The following is a 20,320-nucleotide window of genomic DNA, read 5'->3' as shown; positions in this document are numbered from 1 at the left end:
AGTTAAGCAAAAATAGTATACACAAATCAAACTTTGTAGCTTCTTTGTAAATGCAATGCAATAAACTATATGAGAGAATTGCAATTGTTTTTGGAGAGAGAGAGACAATAAACCATATTTCTAGGTAGATACAGTTGATTCCTAAAATTATGTTGTTCTGAATATGTACAGAGATACTCTTTACAGAAAGGGAACATTGATGAAGGCTCTTGTGAGTTTTCAGAATTCATCTTAGTTCTACTGAAGTGCAAGGTAGAGACAAATTGACAATTGGTCATAGAAACAATGAAAGCTCAATTTAAACAAAGTATAAAACTTAGAGAAATGCATTGATCTGAGGTAGAAGGAAGGGTGAACACATCCAACTAGAGACTGAATAAAAATTCTTCCTCTTCTGAAACTCGCATATGCTTTATAAATACTTTTCCCAGAAAGGATTAAAACCTATCCCACTGTGGATTTAAATCCAGTGAAATCTGAATGACCATCCTCTAATTAGAAATGAAGTATTTGGGAAGAAGTGTTCAAAAGGTCATAAGGCCTGCATGGCCACTTATCTTGGAGAAATTGCTATTTGCATAGGTGCCTTCCTACAAGCTATTTAACGTTATAAAAAAGAAACTGAATAATGTGTTCCATACTCACATCCAGACAGGAGGTCTAAAATTCACTCTTGAGCAAAATATTTCCATAGATTAACTTTAAGGTTTTAAAATGATTTGACTTTTCAATTTTATTAAAACCTACATAAAATTTTGGGACTTTTTCCTAATATTCTCTTATTTCAAATATGTATGTTTTAGGTATTGTAGACATAAGCATCGGCTCCTTTGTGTACTTTAGTTTGTTTATCTAAAAATCAGGAAAAATAATAGTATCATAGAATAGTCACATAAACTATTAGTGTCATAGAATAGTTTTGAGAATTAAATGAGTGAATATATTATATATTATATTATATATTATATAGAGTATATATTATATACTATAATAGTATATAATATATACTATAATATAATAGTATATATTATAAGTTTTCATAAAAGTTTTTATAAAGAAAAAAACAAGAAAATGTTGTAATGGTATATGAAGACTTAAAAGCATTTTGCAACCCTAAACAATTATTGTTATTCTTATTAGTCACATTAACACACATATTAGACTTTGATTCCATCTGACATCTGGTATAATATATATATATTCAGTCATTTAATTCTCAAAATATATATATGCGTGTGTGTATATATATATATAGTGTGTGAGTGTATATATGTACACACACATATGTTGGCATTTGGTAAATCCCTCCATAAATTTTGATCACAGAATATTGTATCAACCAAATTATTTTATAAGTTAATTTGAAACAGTATAACCTTATGCCAAGTACTTCAGTACACACACACACACACACACACACACACACACACACACACACAATATTTGAATGTATTCAGACTTCTGTGGGCAATACCAAAAACAAAACCATCTCCCCACACAACGATGGGGCATTTAGAGCCCTTCCCAGTATTTCTGGGAAATTCCTCCAAAGGGACAGGTGCTTCACCAAGCCTAATTATCTGTCACAGCTTCCTCTGCACAGTTGTTCCAGTTCCACAGCCATCATTGCTTTCACTCTGCCCCCGCTATCTTTCTTCCCTGTTTTGTCTCTAGGAGGAACACAGCCCTTCTCTTCCCGTCTTGAAGCAAAATTGTTACAATGCTGTTGTGATTAGAAAAAGTTTAAAGAAAGGGTTGAGGGGGAAAAAAAAAAAAACAGAAAAATCTTTAAAACTGGTTACTAGAACTCATTCATTCTAAAGAGACTTTAACTAGACCACCTTTGCTACATGGACAATTGGTAGTCCCTCTTCCTAAGCCCTGTCCATGGCTCTATCTCTGCAGAACTTACTTGTATCTATTCACTTACCAGAGTCCTCCAAAGCACTGCCTCTCCCCAAACTTTATCTCTTCAGCAGTCAGGGGACAAGTTTAAAAATCCTAATACTTTATTATGCAAAAGAGTTTACCTTCCTTGTGATAATAGGGATACCCAACAAGCCTCCGTTCATAATTAAAATGTCTTCCTAAACAAAAAGTCCACTTTCTGTCATAGAGTGCAAAAATATCTAGAGTTTACAATATAACATTGTTATCCAACTGTGAGGATAGCTCTAACTATAGATACTTGACTATAAATATGTTACAGTTTCTCTCCAGTAGGCACATGGTGTAACAGATATATTAGTGTGTAAGTCATGCCTATAGTTACATTTCTGTGACTCCAAGGTTTAGTGATCAAAGTAAGGAATTTGGAATCAGAAGAACTGAAATACATCTAGGATTCACCATTACTAGTTGTGCAATCTTGGCTAACTCATTTAATCTAAGGCTCATAAAATGAGGATAAATATAACTGCCTTTCCTACCTGTAAGTTTTTATAAAGGAAAAAAAAAAAGAAAACAAGAAAATGTTGTAATGGTATATGAAAACTTAAAAGCATTTTGCAATCCTAAATAATTATTGTTATTCTTATTAGTCACATTAACACACATATTAGACTTTGATTCCATCTGACATCTGGTATAATAAATAATCTAACATTTCATCTAATCAGCCTTTGCTATAATTATTCCTCACAAATAATGAATTATGGATGATGGCTGTAATAGAAATTACACACACACACACACACACAATCAGTACCCACCTTATTATGAATTTAGTATTTAAAGGCTATCTTAAACTCTAATCAAAAGCAGTTGTGAAAAGATAGATTCAAAACACTTAGTACACAGTTAATAGGAAAAAATAGAGTTGCCACAGAAACAGATAATGGAGCAACAGTCAGCAGTTTCCACATATAATATATAATTTTACTACTTCTCACTACTTTGGTATATTTTAATGAGACCCATCTTGGGAAGAAAAAATAAGGCGATCCCCAGGGCATTGGTGGAAAGGGAAGTCAACTTGGGATGAGAAGGACTCAGAAATATGTACCCCATAGATAACATGCAACAACACCTGTTGCTTGTATAGATGTTGGGAGGGATGATGAGTCTGGAGCTGAGGAAGGTTCCCAGGGCTCTGTCTTAGGCAACCGGATAGCTGGGGCAGTAAATATAATAGAAAATATTTAGAATATGTAGCAGTATGTTTAAAGATGAGGAAGAATAGTGGGTGGATCTAGTTTGGGAAATGTGTAGATGTTACGAATGTTCAGTAAGCACTTGGCTAGAGTCCTATGACTAAAACTAGAAATGTAAGCTGAATATGGAAATTGAAAGATAATCAAATAGAATACAGTTAAGACAGGAAAAGGGACATCTTACAATCTTTAAGGTGTCTTCATACCTTAAAATATTACATGGGCCAATGATTGAATCTTGGGGAACAGCATTGATTAAGGAGCATGCAGCCTCAGAAGGAAATAACAATAACTACTAGGAAGAAAAGGATAAATACTAGAATTGTCAAAAGAGATATACATGGACAGGAGTGACAGAAAGGACTAGATGGTCTAGTTCATAGACCAAGGTAAAAAGGAGAGATAGAAGGGAGATGAGCTAAATTGCAATTGAGCCTATAGAGGGAGGAGGCAATTGACTAAGTCCTCTGAGGCAATAGAGGTGTTGGTCTTGAATAGAAGAAACAGCTTTACTCTCTCAGATTTGAAAAAGGAAAGACAAAATAAAATCAGGGTATAGGTGCATATTACTTTGGGGACATCAGAGAGAATAGGAACTAAAAAGTTCAGTCAGAAAAATTTAACTTCCTGTTTTAACTGTATTATTATTGGGTATAGAATTATGGGTTACTGGGTTTGTTTTTCGTTCAATACTTTAAAGATGTCATTCCTTTTTCATCTTGCTCGCAACGTTTCTGAGGAGAAATTTGCTGTAATTCTTATCCTTATTTGTCTTTAGGTAATTTATCATTCCCTCCCTCTGGTTGTCTTTAAGGTTTTCTCTATGTTTTTGATTTTTAGCAGTTTCAGTATAATATGCCTCTGCACATGTGTGTTTATTTTGGTATGTATCTTGCTTGTTATACTTGAAGATTTTGAATCTGTGATTTTGTGTCCATCATCAATTTTGGAAATTTTTCAGCAATTTTTTCTTCAAACATTTCTTCTGCCTCTTTTTCTCTTTTCTCTCCTTCTGTCATATCAATTATGGATATGTCATGCCATTTAATATTGTATCAGAGTTCTTTGATGCTCTGTTATGTTCTTTCTTTCTCTCTTTTATTTCCACTCTTTTTTTCTGTTTGGGTAATTTCCACTGACTTATTTTCAAGTCCAGTAATTCTTTCCTTAGCTGTCTTAAGTCTACTAAAAAGCCCAAAGACATTTTTTATCTCTTTGACTATGTTTTTAATTTCTAGAATTTCCATTTGATTTTTCTTAGTTTTCATATCTCCTCTGAAATTACCTATCTGATCTCACATGTAGTCAACCTTTTCCATTAGAGCCTTTAAAATATTAATCATAGTTACTTTAAATTCCTTGTTTGATAATTTTTATATGTGTCCCATATATCACATGTTTGTGTGTATTATCTTTTTGGAGTGCTTTTTCTTGTCTTTTCATATACTCATAATATTTTGCTGAAAGCTGGATATCTTGTGTAGGATAGTAGATACTGAGATAGATATTTTTGGAGGCTTAAAGAGGAGTAGATTGTGAAATGACTTTGCCAGTTGTTATTTTCTTAATATTTGCTTCCCCTTTAGCTTTGGGTCTTTCCTTAATGCTGTGCCCTAAAGAGAATGTGTCTCTTGAATTTCTTCCATATTCAGCCATATTCCCATATTATTTTTACTCAACACTTGTTAGGCTGTTGGTAGCAGGCCAGAGGGGAAGGACATTCCTTGATGTTCTGATTAAGACTCAGATAGGCAATGTGTACCTCTGTATCAGCAATGTGGCCTTCACAAGTGCTCCTGCAATGTTCTCCAATTGTTGTGCTAATCCTAGCATATATTCTGTACCCTACTCCTGGGGATAGAGCATTACTTGTTTTCTTCCCCTCACCACGATCATTCTTCCTACTGCCACCATCACCAATGAATTTCCTCCAGTTCCCTAAGACAACGATTTTTTGCCATTCTCTTTGCCATTTAACTCTTTCATTCCACTGGGAAATGGTTGTGGTTTTGAAAGTGGCTGCTGTTCTCCCCAGTCTTTCCTGTGAGTGCCTGGTGGGTTTTGTGGAGAAAAAACCTGCTATAGGATGTATCCCCTATATCTGTCACCTCCAATGTGTCACATTTTCATGCTAGTCTATACTCAGCCTTTAGCAATTCATTAAAATGTTCAACTGAATCATCTTGTTGGTTTATATGACATCTGGTGGTTTCTGCCCAAGGAAAAACAAATGATGCCATCCTCTTTCTCTTTGCAGGTGCCTGTCTCTTTCCAGATTCTGAGTTGTTTGATTGCCCTGCAACCTAAATTTGCTGGTGCATTTTTTTTTAATTAACAAATAGGTAGTTTGTATAGCGTTTTCCTTACAGTAAGAATGAGAAAGACACTCTCTGAAGCTCTCTGCATCTCTGAGCTTAAATTAGAAGCTAGATAGTTTACTCTGGAATTTCTTAATTTACCAAAATAAAGAACTTGAGATTATTTACTGTGAGTCATAGAAATGATAAGGGTTTGGTGAGAATGATGATTGTTTGAATTTATTGATTTTTCCGTGTCTTTAAATATTTTTATTGGAATGGGGGTACTCTTGGCTGATAGCTGATCCCAGTATTTTCTAAAGTCTTAATGAAAACATCTGGGAGTGTGGGACACGAAGTGTTATTTTAAAGGAAAAGGTGTCATTCCAGCTTTGAGGAAAGATTGTTCCTTTAGTTTGACAAAGGACTGGTTAAGATCCATGTCTGGAACATAGACGTTCCAGTCTAAATGCCTTTGCATAACGCTGTAAAAGGAGTTGTTTTTGTGGGCAGAGTTGTATCTTTGTGAATTATTATGTTTATGTGAACTTGGAATGAGGGGTCTCTCCTGAGTTTCCTGGAGTAAAGGGCCTGCAAACCATGTAGGATATGAGAAGAAAGGCATTTCACTGTGGGAAGATAAGCAAAGTAACAGTAACTAAGCAGAAAGGACTGGGTTTGTCCTTTAATGCCAGAAATGATTACTTTTTATATTCAGTCCTAAGGTTTTCTTTCGACACTAAGATTTTTTTCCCATTATGTTCAGGACTTAGTAAAGTTTGGTTATATGTTACCACCCGGAACTGGTAAGTGAGGAAAGTGAGGAAGAAATAACACTGTCCACATTTGGCACAACAGTTCAGAGGTCTCTGTTAATGGAAAAACAGACACGCTTGGTGCGACCACAGGTGAACTGTGGGGGTCAAAATGGTAGTTATCAGAAGAGAGCTGGTCGCTGGTCAAAGCGGCTGTCATTGGAATATAAAGCAAAAGGATTCAGATTTCTTCAAAGCACAACCATTCAAAATATTACAGCTCCTATCAGCAACATGTATGGGTAAAGTAAGAAGATTAATGTTTAAAGCAGCAAAAAATTTAAATAATTAATTCTCTGAGGTACCAGTAAAATGAGGTTATTTTCAATTCCATCAGTTCTTAGAGGCAGTAAATGTCCAACAAACAGAGGCAGTGATTTTGCATACTTGGCAGAGATTTGATGAACTCAATTTATGAATCAGGATCCTATTTATACTTTGGGTGGAAAGGATAGTCATTTGTTAGGTTAAGAAGAACCTATTCTTTGACTGCAAGGTTCATAATGTGAAAAACTATTATTGAGCCTGTTCTAAGAAGTACACAATCTTGGAAATACATTGTCACAGCCTTGGAAATACATTGGAAATACATTGTCACAGCCTTGGAGTTGAAAGAAATCTGTTCATTTATTTAATCTACTCGTCATTTACATCAGGTATAACTCCCAATGCCATCCCTCCCTGCCCCCGATAATAGGCCCCGGTGTGTGATGTCCCCTTTCCCGAGTCCAAGTGATCTCATTGTTCAATTCCCACCTATGAGTGAGAACATGCGGTGTTTGGTTTTCTGTTCTTGCGATAGTTTGCTGAGAATAATGGTTTCCAGCTGCATCCATGTCTCTACAAAGGACACAAACTCATCCTTTTTTATGGCTGCATAGTATTCCATGGGGTATATGTGCCACATTTTCTTAATCCAGTCTGTCACTGATGGACATTTGGGTTGATTCCAAGTCTTTGCTATTGTGAATAGTGCTGCAATAAACATACGTGTGCATGTGTCTTTATAGCAGCATGATTTATAATCCTTTGGGTATATACCCAATAATGGGATGGCTGGGTCAAATGGTATTTCTTGTTCTAGATCCTTGAGGAATCGCCATACTGTTTTCCACAATGGTTGAACTAGTTTACAATCCCACCAACAGTATAAAAGTGTTCCTATTTCTCCACATCCTCTCCAGCACCTGTTGTTTCCTGACTTTTTAACAATTGCCATTCTAACTGGTGTGAGATGGTATCTCGTTGTGGTTTTGATTTACATTTCTCTGATGGCCAGTGATGATGAGCTGGTACCATTCCTTTTGAAACTATTCCAATCAATAGAAAAAGAGAGAATCCTCCCTAACTCATTGTATGAGGCCAACATCATCCTGATACCAAAGCCTGGCACAGACACAACAAAAAAAGAGAATTTTAGACCCATATCCCTGATGAACATCAAAGCAGAAATCCTCAATAAAATATTAGCAAACCGAATCCAACAGCACATCAAAAAGCTTATCCACCATGATCAAGTGGGCTTCATCCCTAGGATGCAAGGCTGGTTCAACATACGCAAATCAATAAACGTAATCCAGCATATAAACAGAACCAAAGACAAAAACCACATGATTATCTCAAAAGATGCAGAAAAGGCCTTTGACAAAATTCAACAGCCCTTCATGCTAAAAACTCTCAATAAATTCGGTATTGATGGAACGTATCTCAAAATAATAAGAGCTATTTATGACAAACCCACAGCCAGTATCATACTGAATGGGCAAAAACTGGAAGCATTCCCTTTGAAAACTGGCACAAGACAGGGATGCCCTCTCTCACCACTCCTATTCAACATAGTGTTAGAACGTTTTAACCTACATCTATTCTGAGTCACTTTTACCAACATCTAATTGCATTTTATGGTTGTTGTTTTCAATTCTCCCTTCCTGCATTAGGACAGTTTTCAGCATTGTTTCAGGAAATCAAAACATGTAAATGCTTTCCGAATAGATAACAATACTATCCACTCAAGGATATAGTCTTCTTTGACTACTTACCAATTATTTCATTTTCTTTGGGTAAGGAATGCATGTTCTGAATCCCTGCATGAGCATTTGCAAAGAAAAAAAAAAAAAAAAGCAACTAGAATCTTTTACTTTTTCAGCCCTTATACGCAGACATGCTGGACATCTCTCATCTTTTCCTTCAATCCGTTGTTTATTTTGGGACTCTTGTTTCTGTGCAAAGTCTAGGTCTCTTTCGGTATGTTCAAATAGAACCCTGCTAGCAAATCAATGCTATGTAATGGTCTCTTCTAGAAAAATAAAAGTTGGACATTTAATAATATATTTAGGGGCATACAATAAGCAGAGATGTGACATTTAAAGTGTGTTGCTTCTTGTTTTAAGTTAATTTATAGAAAGGATTGTTTTCGTTGTGGTACTGTGGTGTTATCATTTATTTTCAGTAATTTTAATACATTTAGCCAATATGATTTCATAAGCAAGATTATCTGCAAATCTTAAAGCCCAACCTGGAAGTGAACTGGTGGTGTGTTAACTCTCTGAACTGCTGAGGTACCATTTGGTATACAGTTCCATGGGATGTAACTGTCATAGTTTGGTCAAATAGTTGGGAGGGCTTAACAAATATTGTAGATTGGATTAAATTCAGGATGTTGAGGGCTGCAAGTAGAGTCGAATCCTTACTACAGAAGCAATATTGCCAAAACAGAAGTCCAGACTACCATAGTAGGAAGAATGGCAGTGGGAGGGGAATATGACCATAAAAGAGTTATAAGTTAAACGTCTTATTCCCAGTTCTTGTGCTCTAAGTGAGGCTGTATGCCTACCCCCATGTGTGTGGCATATGACATATCCTGGGTAATAGAAAGAACTAGAAAGCAGGGTCAGTGTGGCTCTAACTATATACCAATGAACCATTCTTGGCCTTGCTATCATGGCTTTTAATTTGCACAAGTTAGGGAAATTTGTGAACTGACAAGACTGACATTTTTCAACAATAAAAGTAAAGTTGTTACCTGCTCATTGATGGATTAATTCCATTTAGGAAAGTTTTAAGACTTAAAGGATTTGGTGTAGAAGTATAGAACACAATTGATTATTGTATAGCATTTTAAAAATGATTTTTGCTTGATGGCTTGGTTTGGATTTTTTGTTTGCTTTATTTTTTAATGTGATTTCAATGCTGTTTTTCTCATTTTACCTTTGAAAAAAATATTCTAGATATTGGAAGTGTTTGATAATAAATCTAATTACTTATGGTTTTCTTACTCCCACTTCTACCAAGACATAGATGCATAGATGCAAAGCCAGAACTATAACTCAGGGACAATTCCAGTTCTGCCCTTGAAAGTGCTGACCATGGGAAACAATGTAAACACATCAATAATTTTAATTGAAGTCAGATTTTTAGCTTTCAAAACACTTGCCATTTCAATAGTGAAAAAAAGCTAAATAAAATTTTAAAAGAGAATTACCTTCAGTTAAAAATAAGCAGCCATTATAAACATTTTTCTAAAGCAAATACTACTGACAGAAAACTCCATCAATTATGCTTTTCTTTAAAATTTCACTTTGTTATACAGAGATTTTGTCTGTAAGAATAATTTTTTAATATTCATTGTCAATGCAACAAGATTTATCTCCATTTTTTTATCTGTGTTGTTTACACTGGTAAGTACAATATATGCAATTATTTCTTGGACATAATCATTTGTAATTCAACTTCAACTTGAAATTGTCCAAAAATGAAATAGCAAACACATCACAATATAGACAAAAGTGGAGCTTTTTCCAAGATGACAATTTAATGATTGGCTTTGGCCACTAAAACAGTCATGTGACATGTGATTGATTTAAAGCAAATGGTTGCTGATCAGTCCCTATTCTTTCAGACCTTTCCTGTCATTCTCACATTTATTTATACTCTTGGCTATTCTTATAGCATTGTTGATTATCTGAGAAAAATTATTTTTACCCACTCTGAAATAATCTATGTTTCTGCAACAATGAGCATAATTGTCAATTATGGCACATTATTCACAGCTCAAAATATCCCTACTAAACAGGGTGCCCACAATGTGATGAAATGCAAGTACATAGAGACTTCAGAGAGATACAGAACTTCAGTCTTCCTCTAAAGAATTAAAGATTAAAATGGGATAGATTTAGGTGATCAGGGTTAGGGACACAGTAGTGAAATAATTTTAACAAATTATAAAAATTATAAATTTAGTTATCAGTTATGCTTTATGAGAAAGAACATGTATCTTACAATGGATACTCAGAGCCTAACACACAGTAGCCATTCAGTAAATATTTGTAGAACTTTGTAAAGAAAGAGAACAAGTGGGGCCGGGCGCGGTGGCTCAAGCCTGTAATCCCAGCACTTTGGGAGGCCGAGACGGGCGGATCACGAGGTCAGGAGATCGAGACCATCCTGGCTAACACGGTGAAACCCCGTCTCTACTAAAAAATACAAAAAAACTAGCCGGGTGAGGTGGTGGGCGCCTGTAGACCCAGCTACTCGGGAGGCTGAGGCAGGAGAATGGCGTAAACCCGGGAGGCGGAGTTTGCAGTGAGCTGAGATCCGGCCACTGCACTCCAGCCCGGGCGACAGAGCGAGACTCCGTCTCAAAAAAAAAAAAAAAAAAAAAAAAAAGAAAGAGAACAAGTGGGAAGGCAGCTATAAGCACCAAAGGAGTGAAATCTCTAAAACTACAACTTCTCATATCAATTTGTTGTGAATAAAGACACAAGCAGGAACTTGGTTTTGTTTTGTATTTTGTGCTTTTCAAAGGATTTTTACCTCATCTCCTCTGACGTTCTTTGGACCCTACTGAGTGAATACCAGTGAAAAAATCAGTTTCTACATCCTTAACTTTGTTAGGATGTTAGGATTCTAAGCTGCAACAGCTTTGTCAATCTCGTAGCTTAGGTGCGGTTGAATATAGTAGAGAAATGAGGCCCATCTAGGAAGGAATTTGTTATTTTTACATTAACCATACACAAAAAAAAATACTCTATCTTATGGGGTAATTGTGAGGAAAAATGAATGCAGATAGCTCTGAAGTGCCACAACAAAATGTATCATCTTTTCCAAATTTATTTTTTAGCTGGCAACTCCAGGCGGACACTGAAATGCAGATAAAATGGCATAACTAACCCACCCTGGGTCATTAGGTGAGTGACTGCTTCTAAAAACTCAGAAATGAAAAGGTACAGATGGAAAAAAATACATATCTTTTCTTAAGAATAAAATCACTTTAGTTTACAAAGTTTGTACAATATTTTTAAAGTCTTCCATGAAAATAAACAATTCTCAGGAGCCTACTGTGAAAAATTTCACCAGATGGGCTCCTAGCCCCTGGACTCAAAACTGACAGCCTATTTAGGTGGGCTTTAAATTCATTATGGAAAAAATGTGACAGATACTCTATGTCTTCCAAACACAAAGGAGTTGTTTCCAGTTTTCAATTAACGCTGAACAACAATTCTATCAAAAAAGAACAGTTAACATCAATTAAAGACATCTGGTGAGTGACAAATTTATCCAAATGTAGAACATCCATAAGAATCCTAAGTCAAATAAAGGGCAATTTCATCAAGAAAATTAACAAATCCAAGTGAGTAGATGACATCTTGAATATTTTCAAACTGGTAGGAAGAAAATGATTCAGTGTACTAGAAAAGTGGGAATTTCATGCAAAAGGCTACAAGAAAGTTTAGAATTTAATACACTAGAAAATTTATTAATGAATAAGAATTAAAATGTATCTAGTTTATTCTCCAGATGAGAAGATTTATAAAACTTCATGAGTTTGGAGAATAACAGAGATATTGTAAAGAAAAAAAAATGCTAAAAATTTTCCTTTAACTCCTGATTTTAAAATATATAATTACAACAAAAATTTTTTATATCCTGTTCTCTTGTCTGTACCTTTCCTTCCCTCCCCTGATTAGCTAAAAGCCAGTAAGAAAGCAGACATTAGCAGAGGGAAGAAGGGTAACTCAGATAGTTCTGAAATTTATAAACATCTGAAAAGTTAGATGGTCAATCCATTGATAGGATAAGATACTTCAGAGACCTGTGTCATTGGATTTGATGTTAAGAAAGAACAATATAAAATAAGCAAACTAAGAATAGTGAAGAAAGGGGAAAATCATTTACAGTAAAATTAAAATTAGCTCCTAGGTCTATGAAGAGATTATTAGACTTCAAAAATCATTGGTAAGAATATCCCTAACATAAAATTTAGAAAATAAGAAATGAAGAGAAAGATGTTGACCAGATCATTTTCAGTGTTACCAAATTGGGAGAACATACAGATTCTAGTATGCTGGTCACTACCTTTGGGCTTAAACAAGACAGTGACTTATAAAAATCAATCATGCCTTAAGAATATCAAATTCACCTGAGGTCAGGAGTTTGAGACCAGCCGAACCAACATGGTGAAACCCTGTCTCTACTAAAAAGACAAAATTAGCTAGGTGTGGTGGCATATGCCTCTAATTCCGGCTACTCAGGAGGCTGAGACAGGAGAATCGCTTGAACTTGAGAGGCAGAGGTTGCAGTGAGCCGAAATCCCAGCATTGCACTCCAGTGCAGTGGCTCAGGCCTATAATCCCAGCACTTTGGGAGGCTGAGGCGGGTGGATCACGAGGTCAGGAGATCAAGACCATCCTGGCTAACATGGTAAAACCCCGTCTCTACTAAAAATACAAAAAAAAAATTATTCGGGAATGGTGGTGGGCGCCTGTAGTCCCAGGTACTCAGGAGGCTGAGGCAGGAGAATGGCGTGAACCAGGGAGGCGGAGCTTGCAGTGAGCAGAGATCTCGCCACTGCACTGAAGCCTGGGTGGCAGAGCAAGACTCCATCTCAAAAAAAAAAAAAAAAAATCAAACTCTCTTATGGACCAAATGTTTGTGTCCCCCTGAAATACATATGTTGAAGCCCTAACCTCCACTGTGATGGTTTTTGGAGGTGGGGTCTTTGGGAGGTAATTAGGATTAGATGAATTCATGAAGATGGGGCCATGATGATGGGACTAGTGACCTTAAAAGAAGCAGCAGCAGAGAGCTTGCTTTCTCTCTCTGCCATGTGAGGACCCTGGAAAAAAGTAGCTTTCTGCAAGCCATGAGCAAACCAGGAAGAGAGCTCTTACCAGGAGCAAAATTGGTTGGCATTTTGATCTTGAACTTCCCAGCCTGCAGAATTGTGATAAAATACATTTCTGTTTAAGCTACCTAGTCTATGGTATATTGTAGCCCAAGCTGATTAATATACTCTCTTTGCCCTGATGCCTTGATTTTCTATTTATTTGGGAACTGGTCTTCAATTCAACTTATGAATGAGCACAACATGGCATAGAATCATAGAAATTCATAACTGGTAGGAAACAGAACTCTCACGTAGCTTAACCACCCATCTTATGCCTGATTTGTTTGAGCTGAAAAGTGACTAAACGGTCTTCCAAGATACACTGGAACCCCTCTCATGAGAAGAATTCATTAAATAAGGTGATCGTTTAAGGATGATCTTTTTTCTTCCTCTTTTGTATGCCTTAAATGTTCACAATGAAAGATGCAAGACCTACAGAGAGGCATGTAGGGAGGAACAGAGACTGTTTTAAATTTCTAACATTTTCTTTGGATTTTCAAAGGTCATAATACCAAAGATAAAATCCTCAGATTCTAAAGAGAACTAATTCTTTAAACTTTCTTCATCAAAAGCAGGAAACATCTACCTCTAAGTCTACAATTTTGGATTATATTATGGCAAAAATGTTAAGCGTTGGAGGGGGACATGCTCAGACCAGAGCAAAATAAAATTTTATAGCCCTAAAGTGACAACTTCTAACTAGGCAATAAGTCTGGCTCTTTTTTCTGATAAACATTAACTTCTGCTTAGGATCATTTAATTAAGTGGAAGCATTTTCGTTATGCCAGTGGATTCTCAAGAAGTTACAAAGCAGTGAAATGAGAGTTCTACTGTTTACCTTGGACAAATGTAGGCCAACTCAGGTTCTCTTAATCTGGAACTTGACCGTTTCCACCAAGATAAAATTTTTTGCATTAAACAAATACAAATAGGAAATGTCCTAGCATCATTAAGTAGTCTCAGTTCCTTAAAGTCACGGCTCAGTTAATCATTTGCTTTTAGAATGTTTTCCTCCAAGAATAGGGAAATATTTAATGACATATTTGTAATTATTCAAAATATTCTCCCTTTTGCCTTTACACATCTTTTTCAGATCACATGTCTCTGAAATTCAATGAAAGAAAACATTATATGAATAGTTTGATTTCATATTTAATTTATAATAAGAAAACTCCATAAGAGTAAGATGTGTTTGCAGTTTGGTCACCTATTACAGTGAGTGACTGTATGATGATGAGAATTCCAAGCTCAAAGCCAGGCCCCTTCTTTTATGCAATAATACATACAACCAAACACCAACCAGCAAAACACATAAATTTGAACAATCCCTCAGAGTTTGTTGAATTTACTTGGTTAGTTATTAAACACAGTATTCAGTCAAAGGATTGGCATATGTCTCAGCAAATCCTCATTTTTTAACAAACACAGTTAGGCATACTACACTTTATCTGCACATACTCATGCCTTACCCTTAAAAGCTGGATGGTAACTCCATAGAAAGGATGAAAGATGACCTTGGGCCATCACAATAGAATCACTGGTTATAACACAAAGTGTTCTCATACTAGAGAAATGTGTTTGCATTTGTGGTTTTTCTGATGCCTTCAAATGAATATTCCTACGTCACAACTACATCTGTTTGGATGCCTACCCCCTTGGGTAAATGAACAAAGGGATGTGTTCTTAGCACTTGCTTGATGGAAATTAACAATCACTTTCATCCTTGCCTTGTGTAGCTTTCTTTGAGTTGCTCTATTTGCTTTTTGCCACGAGCTAATATAAATTTTAAAAGTATCATGACTGTGGTATCTTAAGAATGCTATGTAATTGGAAATAAGGTTTAACCTTCAGTAGAGCCCTGAGGATGTTCACCTTAAAATGTTTTTAAAAAAAAAAAAAAGATAAAAGAAGTAATTAGATATATATGCTAGGATTGAAAGCTCATGGAAGGGAAGAACTTTCAGAATGTTACTGGTTGAAGTACCTAATGACGTAAGTTTAATTTATGATTTTGGATATGCCCAGAAGGTTTCATATTCAAGACATAAATTCCCTATGTTTTGATTTTTAATCATATATTTTCTGCATGCACTCAAAAACTAGAGTGTTCAATATCAGGCTAGTAGACTTATATGAATGAATGGTAAGATATAAACCAGTTGAAAGAATTTTCATCAAATGCTAACCAGGCCACATAGACAAACAAGTCTTCATTTGTTAATAAGCTGTGTACAGTCAGAAAACTGAAAGTTAACTAAAGGTTTCCCACAAGCCTAATCATGATAGTATAGTATTAAAATACAAAACCAAAACTAAAATGTTATATGTACACATGTTTAGAAAACAGATGAAAACAAAAGTTACTTACACTTTTGCTCCGAGAAAGCAAATCACAGGTATTTCTTTTCATCGTGTTGTTTTAAGTAACTAAAATGGGAACTAGTGTTTCCAATGTCAATGCTCTCACTGCAAGTATCCACTCAAAAGCCAACTGGAATGCTGAAAAGAAAAGGAAGGAAATGTTTAATCAAGTATATGATTAACACATGCACTTTGAAATGCTCTTAGACTGGGACAGTAATTCTTAAATAATTCATCGGAACAGGCTAAAACGGTACTGTGTTTAAAACAATAAAAACATATACACAAGCAACATTTCCAAAACAGATTTTGTTAAATGTAAGTTAGAGATTTCAAGCACCATCTGTTTTCTATTAAATATTCAACTCTACCGTTTTAGTGGCTGAAAAAAAAGAAAAACAAACAAACAAAAAAAAAAAAAAACAGATATGGTAGCCATAACCTAAAGTTACATGTACAAAATGAAGATGCAAACTGAATTGTGTATATGTTGATTCTTGTTGGGACAGCTAGGGACTCGACAATTTTTCACTAAGGGATCACTAAGGTGATCCACTGCTGGAGGACTCTTACCTACATGTGAAGAAAAGAGCCCTCTGAGCAACTGAATCATTGCCTCTCGTTTCACTGACAATAATCAATAGTACCTTAAAGCCAATCCAATAACTCTTCAGTAAATTTAGTGAGTTCCCTACCCCTTTAGTTCAAAGTGGTTGTAAGGAATACTTGAGAAGATGAGAACAAAAAGTATAAGCAATAACTGTTAAGTAGTAACTGTTATTTCAAGGAATCTTCCAGAGTAATTGGCACTTGAATGACATTGATATCCTCATTATCTAACAAATCTTTACTTTCTCCTAGACACTACAATGGAGATTCTTCATTTTCAGTTTTGAAGATGGAACAAATCAAATAGCTGTACGTATTGTTTTCATTTACGATATTCTTTTACATCAGGACACAACCTACATATTTATAGGGTATATTTGCATGTGGGCTGAAGTGCTTTCAGGGAAAGAACTTACTGTAAGGGAAAGAGGATAAAAGGCCTGATCAAACCACAAAAACTCTGATATTGCAAGTTTAGGCTAATATTGTAGGTGTAGACTGATGTTAACAGTGGCATGTAGTTCTATCATTTGGGTTTGTTCTAAGCTTCTCAAAAAACATGTGTCTGAGACATAAGGAAAAGAGTAACAGCAGTGAAGGTCTGAAGGAGCTGGTTTTGCTGAAATGATTGAAAAATATTAAAGTACAAAGTAATATGAATTATACATGTAAAAGATGAAAAACAAAGTAACTATGTATCATTTAAAAAAAAAAAAAGAAAAAAAAACCATATAAAATGAAAACAGAGAAGCCTGCAGGGAACACAGCCTTTTTAAAGGCTGAAAATACTTGTTTGGAATATATGTGAGTCACCCTCTCAAGTCTTCTCAAAATAAAACGAAGACACTTTGCGGGAGGTTAGAGGTCCCATAACAGCAAAGTAGAGGTAGAAACAGAGAAATAAAGTTCACTGCAGCTAAGAACATCTCTAGATGCAACTTGGGGACTCAAAGGCAAACAATGTACAAAGCCTTCTTCCAAGGTTGATAGAAATGCTTGCCTGAAGATTAAAGAAAAATGCACAATCAAATGTGAGTTGCTAAGATAAATACTGTTTCTCTGAGTGTGTATGGAATTTTTCTAAAGGAGTAGGATTTGAAGGGAGGAGCTGATCCACAAATGGAAAGTTCTCAGCTAGTACACCTCCAGGAATTGAATCACCTTTACAAATTAGCATCCTATAGGTCCCAGAAAATGTGGAATTATGTTACTCATTTAATTTAGGAATTGAACAGAAATAATACAAACTGTGAACAAAATATTACATATCTAGGGAGAAAAAAAATTAGATAACAGCTGTGGGAAGCTTACATATTATCAGAGAAAAACTTATTCAAAATATTTATTTATTCATCCAGTATTTAATGAGTAGCCTTAGGGACAACCTTGGAATAGTTGTCCTACTAGGCTAGTGACTCAGTGGTAACAAATCAGTCAAATCAGACAAATAATGGATTTGACCTGATAAGCTTTGCTGAATTAACCAGGTTTTTTAAAAATTTGCCTTGAAATCATTTAAAGACCATCATTAGCAGATACTTTCCTGTGGGAAATTAGAACTTACAAAAACTTCAATAGGTAAAGAGATTCAGTTGAAAACTGACTGCTGATGGAATAGCTCTTCTCACCCTGTATAGCTAGGAGGCACCTAGCCTTACTAAAAGAGTATAGACTTTGGAACCAGATAGGTATAGATTGGAATTTCAGCTTTCCACTGGCATTCTATGTAGCTTTTAGGTACATTATTTGATTTATCTGAAATTTTTCCAGTTCTGCAAAAGAAAGATAGTAATACACATATGTGTTTTCAAAATAAATGAAGTAAAAAGTATTGTCTAGGAGAATGCTTGGCTCATAGGAGGTATTTGGATCTCATCATCATCATCATATATTTATCATCATCCATCATCACTACCTTCTTATTCTCTTAGTATCAAATAGCAAGCAACACCAACCCATTCTTATTTTTTCTCCTATAAATGCTAACCTCTCTCAAATAATACATATGTGGGCAGATCTATTTTATACTAACCAGTATGAATAACCTATCAGTTAAAGGTCCAGGAGTAAACAGACAGCATACTTATATTAGGATAATTTACAGCAGGTTCAACAAACAGACTCTTTAAGGAGATGTTGGTAGGGTAGAGGAATCCACAAAGGATGGCACAGTACTTGGAACTAGCAATAGCAAAGTTTTCACCCTAAGAGGGGTGGGTTGCCCATACCTAGGAAAAAGCATCACCCGGAATGGGCTGCCTTTAAAATGGAAGTTGCTCTCTGGGACACAGCTAGCCTCAGGTCTCCCTAAAAGGAAGGAAATAAGAAGATGCACGCAGTCTCATTTTCCTTTCTCCATCTGTCTCCTGCTAGGACTCCCCACTAGCCAAATGCAAGCAAGCAGGAGGGCAAAGGAGGAAGATGTACATCTCACTGGTCAACCTTCCAGGGTACAAAGCCCCTCAAGGTAGGGCAGGGAGGAGAGTGGAGATGGAGAGGAAATGGTAGACGCACTTTGCAGTCTATGAAGAGGATTGCATGTTCTGTCACCACATTTATCCTTAAAAAAAAATCTGTAATTTATCCTTAAACTTTCCAATAATCCTGTGAGGTAGACATTGTCAACATGTTATACCATGGCACAAAAGAGGAAATCAGAACCAACAAATGAAGGAAATTGCCCAGGAAATGGCAGAACCAGGATTCACACCTGACTGATCTGCCTCAAAGTCCACATTTTTGTCTACTCTTCTGTAGTGCTTTGCTGCCAATAGCATGAACCAGTGCATCTTAATTATGAACAACTGGTAACCTCTGCAAAAATCAAAGCTGTGCCTAAACTAAAAAATGTTTGATGAAAAGGTCGACTCTCAGGAAGGCATTTATCCTAGTTCCTACAAGTTTCTCTCTCAGCAAAGATAATGTGGTTAGACTGCAGAAAGCTTTCTTCCTCCAGGTGCACTAAAAAGAAAGTCAGGCAAGAGAATACTCACACGTGCAATTTCATTATGATAGGAGTTTCCACATAAAGTTAATTAGAAAGAAGGAAGAGTCGGCTCCTTCAGGGAGAACACTTTAGAAATAAAAATGAAGAGAGGAGGTAGATAAGACAGATAGTGCTGGAATATTCAGAGATGGAATTAGAGATGGAGCACCTGTATACATTTTGCTGTGTCGACGCAAAGGGAATTAAGACAGGTTCTATCCTAGAGATTAAAGATTTATATAGCAGAAAATGTCTTGAACTGGTCATCAGATGAAGTAAGTTCTACTTTCATTGCTACGTCATATACACAAACTGTTTAGTATTAGGAAAATCCTTTCCCTTTTTTCTCTTGTATCTCCACAACCCACCTCACAGCATTGTTATGGGGATTAATCAGACAATATCTCAGAAAAAATTCTGGGGACTTTAAGTTCCCTGCAAATATAAATTTATGTATTGAAACAGCAAATGTCCTCATACATAATGACACCCTTAAATATAAGAATGAAAAGGGGTTCCAATCATCCACAAATATTAGAGAAGCTACTGAACAGGACATGTTTTATATATTTAAGAAGAATTCTTTTTTTTTTTTTTTTTTTTAAATATCAGTTTTTATTTTTTATTTTTTTTATTTTTTTTTTCCTTTTTTTTTTTTTTATTATACTTTAAGTTCTAGGGTACATGTGCATAACGTGCAGGTTACATATGTATACATGTGCCATGTTGGTGTGCTGCACCCATCAACTCGTCAGCACCCATCAATTCATCATTTATATCAGGTATAACTCCCCAATGCAATCCCTCCCCCCTCCCCCCTCCCCATGATAGGCCCCAGTGTGTGATGTTCCCCTTCCCGAGTCCAAGTGAGCTCATTGTTCAGTTCCCACCTATGAGTGAGAACATGCGGTGTTTGGTTTTCTCTTCTTGTGATA

The 20,320-nt window shown here is 35.8% G+C and overlaps 1 protein-coding gene across 4 annotated transcripts in view; it reads right to left on the bottom strand.

Annotated features, from left to right (window-relative positions):
* The window catches only part of PDE4D (phosphodiesterase 4D), a 1,617,209-nt gene that overhangs the window by 1,245,833 nt on the left and 351,056 nt on the right, over positions 1-20,320 (bottom strand). For all 4 annotated transcript variants that reach the window (XM_023210496.1, XM_026456052.1, XM_026456091.1 and 1 more), the window contains exon 2: positions 15,798-15,928. In XM_023210496.1, coding sequence (XP_023066264.1) covers positions 15,798-15,839 — 42 coding nt within the window. In that variant the 5' untranslated portion in view covers positions 15,840-15,928. The remainder of the gene's footprint in view (positions 1-15,797; positions 15,929-20,320) is intronic.

Source organism: Piliocolobus tephrosceles, chromosome 4 (genome assembly GCF_002776525.5).
Source record: "Piliocolobus tephrosceles isolate RC106 chromosome 4, ASM277652v3, whole genome shotgun sequence".
Classification (NCBI taxonomy): domain Eukaryota; kingdom Metazoa; phylum Chordata; class Mammalia; order Primates; family Cercopithecidae; genus Piliocolobus; species Piliocolobus tephrosceles.
Note: the sequence above shows the minus strand (reverse complement) of the source record. Positions and strands in the feature narration are given on the sequence as shown.